Genomic DNA, 6,031 nt, shown 5'->3' on the forward strand with positions numbered 1-6,031 from the left:
TCTTTATTTTTTTTTCTTCCCCTTTTTTCGGTTATATTTTTTTTAAAATTTTAAATAAAAGTAACAATTATAATAATAATAATTTTCTCAATAATACGTTATGTTTAATTTTCTTAACAAATAAAAATAAATTTTGAAACAAACCAAACAAACAAAAAAAAAAACAACAAATTTTCAATTGTAATAATCGGTAGCAACCACCTGTTTCTGCCGTGGCTCTTGAAATGCTCTTATATTATATAGGCGCCAAATTCTTATTTCAAATTCGGTTAGTAAATTTTATTAAAACGTAAAAAAACTAACGCATTAACGTAAATCGATTTGTATAATACGGTTTTCTTATAATAATATAAAATAAAAATGGCGGAATAACAAAAGCTTAATATAGAATTTCCGATGAAAATAACAATATCAAAACAATTTTTATTGTTAGATGACCCCCGCTTGTAATTTATATATCGAATGCAAAAGTTTCAATATACGAGTCTTTGAATTTAATAAAAATTTTCTTTTTTTTTTTCTTTTTTTTTTTTCTATTTTTTTGCATTTTTTATTATTTATTTTAATAAAAAAAATATTTTCCATTTTCATTTAATTTCAATGACATATATAAACGGTCAATTATATTAATTTTTTATTTTTTTTTTACAAAAAAAAAATAAATAAATAAATTTGAATAACTAAATAATATATAAAGTTATTCGAAAAAAAAAAAATTAAAACAATAATAAAATTATTTTATATTATTTAAATATATATATATAATATATACTACCAACCATCATTTAAATTTTACGGTTTTTTGATTTTCCTTTTTTATTTTTTGGTTTTAAAAAAAAAAAAAAAAAAACAATTTCCGCAACTGCATAATTGTTCTCGAAAAGTAAATAATATTTAATTAAATAAGTGTGTGTGTGTGTGTGTGTACACCCACACACACATTTACACACATTTACACACGTGAATTTTGTGACAAACATACAGGCTTTTAATAAAGAATAATAATAATAATAGTAATAATAATTTTCATTATATATTATATATTTTTCTCATATGAAAACGTGAAACGTTCATTTAAAAGAAATTTTTCTACCTTGTAACTGTTATTAATTCGAATTTAATATTAAGACTTTCCACAAAACACGTGACACATTTAAAACATTTAACAGAAAGGAAATTTTAATATTTTGGGATAATTTTAAAATCCGGAAATGAGTTTTCGATTTCTCTCGTGAAATTTTTAAGGACGATTATAATTAAAATTAATTATCATTAATTTTGATTTATTTATTTATAAATAATTATTATTAATTTTTTACGAAAGACGAAAATACTTTAAGAAAACGAATATTTGTCATTATTATTATTATTATTATTATTTTTGGGTTTGTTGTCGTTGTTGTCGTTTGTATTGTCTGTTGTTAATTTTTTGTTTTTTTTTGTAGTGCGATACCATTATGACAAGTCGACAAAATATAATTTATTGTTTTCTTTTTTTTTTTTTGGTGGTTTTCACAAATTAAATTACTGTCGTTATTTTTATTATTATTATTATCATCATTGTTGTATAATTTTTATAAACTTGTGTGTTTTAATGAATTTTTTTGAATTGCATTAATATGAAGTGTAGAAAAGGAATGGAGATGATGTATTTTGTTATAAATTGTGTGTGTGTGCATAATGACAAAGTCATAGAGAAAATAAATTTTTTTTTATTCAATGAGAGGTTAGAATGACGTTAGAAAAATTCTTGGAAAAATTTCAGGTTAAATTTTTTTTTCATATAATATCAGTATATACATATTTACATAAAAGAAAATTTCTTATCCTCAATTTTTTTTCCATTTTTCTGTTTCCTAATTTAAATGCGGTGGCGGATCTTATCTATCAATGTTTTTTTTTTTTTTTTTTCATACAATTTTGAGTGGTTGGCAAACATTATTTTAGAGAGAGAGAGAGAGAGAGAGGGGGGGGGGAGAGAGAAAATGTTCACTAATGCAAAGCCTATTCAAAAAATTTCCAACGATAAGAATTTTTTATTGAAATACCCAAGTAAATTAAAGTCAGTTTGTTATATTTTTATGTTTTTTAAAACAACAAACGGTTTAAATCATTTGAATGACGCTTAAAAAACATATAAAATTTTCTTTTTTTTTTTATTGAAAAATAAAAGAAAAAAAATTTATTTATAAAATGCTTTTATAAAAACGTTCAAATATTTATTATACCTGAAATAAAAATATAAAAAAAAAAACACATGAGTAATATAACTAAATTATATTATTGATATTTTTCAATGATTTTCTTATTCGTATTACGTAATGTTTTTTTTTTTTTTATTTTATATAAATAAATAAAAACTTTTATAATATTAGTTATACTTTTATAATAATTAAGAGAAAAATACAAACTGGTAATTATCGGTCAGTACCACGTAACCCGTAAAAACTGTCAATAAAATATGTCACAAAGTGACCAAACAAATAAGTTGCAGGTATAATAAATATATCGTCTCGTCACGTGACAAGTAAAAACCGGTAATAATAGGTAACCGTTAACAAATAGTAGTTACCATATAGTCAGTATAATCTAATAATTACTAATTATTGCCACGTGATTAGTAAAAAACGGTCACTTGAAAATGACCGGTAATGATCGGTTTCTACTGATTCTGTTGTGACAACCATTTTTTACCGGTCACGTGGAAGAACCGTTAGTTACCATTTAAATTTTAAACGTTTTTTTTAGTAAAGATTTTAAAGAAAATGTCATTTATTCTTGCGGGAAAAAATTATTTTATTTTATTTTTTATTTTTAATGTTTTTTTTTTTTTTTTTTTTCAAAAATAACGAAAAATATTTTTTTAAAACCACTTTGACGACATTAACGAAATAAAAATTTAACTTTTGAAATTAATTAATTGTGTGTTTTTATTAATTAAATGTTTTTAGTTTTATTTTTTAAAAAAAAACTAATATTTTATAATTAAAAAAACTGTTTTGATCATTATGAGCTTTAATTTATTAATTACCAATGTTTGTAAACGTTACTAAAACCAACAATGGTAACGATGAGGTCCGGAAATAGAGAAGCGAATCTTCTAGAACCTTCTTTTTCCTTTGTTTGTGTTTTTATTAAGTTCATTGTAGTTGGAGCTTTTATTACGGTGAAAATAATAATGAGTGAGACATATAAAAGGAGATGGAATTACTGGAGAAGAGGTTCTTCTGATGCTGTTGTGTTCCGGTGACGTACGTCTATCTTTTGGTATCATTCGTTAAAGAAATGTTACGTCACTCAGCATTATTTACCAACTTTTAGATTAACTTTTAGGTTAAAATCATAACAATGTGAACATGTTGCTTTCATCAATATGACATCGTTTTTCTTCTTCTTCTTCTGATACCATGGAATGAAAAACACCAACGCGGAGCAAAAAAGCGTAATGTTATGTAGCAACCGGTAATCGAATCGGAAATGTAGAAAAAGAAAAATAAATCATAATAATAATTTATTGACGTAGTCGGTAGGATACTGTGAGCAACAGGAAACTAGCAGAAGAATCCGAGTTTTCCCAGATTTCAAGAGCAAATCGATCCTGAATTTATCTTGAAGTTAGAGACCAACCACATAAATTCCGTTGAAATTTTAATTTTTTTGTTCAGCTCCATCTACAGAAAAAATAACCAATTATTGTAGATTTTAATTTTCTGGAAACTCAAAGAAAAAAATTTGTAATTTACTTTAAAAATTTAAATAATTTAAATACAATTTTGATAAAATCATACCTAAATAAAGACACTATTGTCTACCTGTAGAATTTACAAATATAAGAGTCAGTTGAACCGAAATTCAAAAAAAAACATAAATCAATTAGAATTCAAGGAATCCAAATAAGAATAAAAATGTAAGAAGAAGAAAATAACCAACATTTCAAAAAACTATTCAGAAGACACATTATAGAAGAATGAAACCAGCATCAACCATTATGGATCTCCTTGAAGATTAAGTATTTAGAAAATTTTACCAAGAACCTGCTGGTATGCAGAACCAATTCCAGATTATGGAGTCTTCACACTACTTAGAATTGTGTTGGTGCCAACAAACCCATGTGAAAGATACTATGCAGAAGATATAACTCACATCAATATAAACATGTTCCTAACTTTACATAAAAAATTGTAATTTTTCTTCTTCTTCTTCTTCTTCTTCTGATACCATAGAATAACAAACACCAACGTGGAAGAAGAAAAACCTTATGTTGTGGATTAACCAATAATCGTATATGATTAATAAACATTAAAACTATAACTAATTAACAAACTAATTAAATTCTTTTATTAATAAATAAAAAAAGATGAAAAAAATATTTTAATTATTTATATACTTTTTAAACTTTTTTTTTAATAATCAAAATGGCGGAAACGTATTTTATTCAATTATTAAAATATTTTTTATGAGTACCCAAAATTTTCTTTTTACAACTTTTATTTTTACTTTTAACCGCGTTTTTGTTATTTTATAATAATTTATAAACATTTTATTCATAATAATGATTAATTTTTGAACTTTAATTAAATAATTTACTTTATGATAATGATAATAATTTACTATACGAATTTTAAAAAATTTTTTAACAGGAAGATTATGCATAAAAACAAAAGGCAAAATCGTCAAATTTTAAATTATCATTATTATTATTATTAGATTAGAGACAATCGAATACAACAGCATTTATGATTGAAATAATAATTTTAAAAATTATGTTTTTTTTTTTTTGTTTCATTTTAATTTTTCGTGAATTCCAAAAAAACTTTTGACAAAAAAGTTTAGTGCAACTGAAAATAATAAAAATTTTTAATTATTTTTTTTTTCTTTTCATCCCAGATTACAAACTTTAAAATGGCATGGCAACATATCTAAAAAAAAAAAAATAAATAAATTTATTTATTTAATATTTCATCTTATTAAATCGAATGAATTGTTTAAACAAAAACTCACAACTGCCTCTTTTGTCTTTTTCTTTCCTTCCATCATTGATGATTGCTTTGATTTGATATAAAAGGGGTATGGGAACTTTTCTCCAATCTATTGAATTTTCAATCAAATCATCTCCGTTATTATTATTATTATTATTATTATTATAAATTTGATAATCTTGAATTCCACCATCTTGTTGTTGATGCCTTTGTATCAATTCTCGAAGTATATTCATTGCGTTATACGTTTCTCGAACCTACAAAAAAAAAAAAAAAAAAGGTTTTTAAGGGAGTTTCCTCCCATTAAAGTGATAATTATGATAATAATCATACATCGGATCCCGTATATCCTTGGGGATTCGGATCCAATTCGATTTTAGTATATCGATCGAATTTATTTTGTTCTTCGTTACAATAAACGCCACGAGCGAAAAGTAATAAGAAAACGCTTGTCCAAAACATAACCGGAAGGCTCATATTCGATTGATAAGATGATGATCTTGATATGGACATATCTGTAAATTAAAATTATTTAATTCATTTCCGGTTTTTTTTTTTTAATAAAATAAAATAAAATAAAATGCGAATAAAAAAAAAATAAACGCAAATATAAAAAAAAAAAAAAAAACAGGAAAAATACACCCACATTAAAAATCTATATTTGATTTTATAAACTGTTACATTATTTAATTTTTATATTATATAAAATATTATTATTATTATTATTATTATTATTCAATTTGAAATATAATCAAATGAAATCGGGAATGAGCAGACGTCTTGGTTCGACATTTTTACATTTTTTTTTTTTTTTTTTTCAATATAACTTGCGAGTTGATTATATTATAAAAAACGTGACTTTATTTTCTTTCTGAATTTTTTTTTTCTTCTGCTTCTGCTATCGGTCGGTTCGTAGGGTTAAAAAATTACAAAAAAAAAAAAAAATTTGAATTAAAAAATAAAAAAAAAAAGAAAAATTATTTATTTAATTGTAACGTTAAGTCAAAAATTTTACCTGTTATTATTATTAATATTATTTAAAATGTTTTGTT

General features: G+C 23.1%; 1 protein-coding gene across 1 annotated transcript; it reads right to left on the bottom strand.

Moving 5' to 3' along the window:
- Positions 1-4,139: 4,139 nt before the first annotated feature.
- On the bottom strand, positions 4,140-5,492 carry Phum_PHUM263690 (uncharacterized protein; the record flags this gene model as incomplete). Its single annotated transcript, XM_002426578.1, has 4 exons — positions 4,140-4,161; positions 4,998-5,088; positions 5,170-5,236; positions 5,313-5,492. The coding sequence occupies 4 exons, from the start codon at positions 5,490-5,492 to the stop codon at positions 4,140-4,142; spliced, it is 360 nt and encodes a 119-aa protein (XP_002426623.1).
- Between the last annotated feature and the right edge of the window lie 539 nt (positions 5,493-6,031).

Source organism: Pediculus humanus, genomic scaffold (assembly GCF_000006295.1).
Source record: "Pediculus humanus corporis 1103172107636 genomic scaffold, whole genome shotgun sequence".
Classification (NCBI taxonomy): domain Eukaryota; kingdom Metazoa; phylum Arthropoda; class Insecta; order Psocodea; family Pediculidae; genus Pediculus; species Pediculus humanus.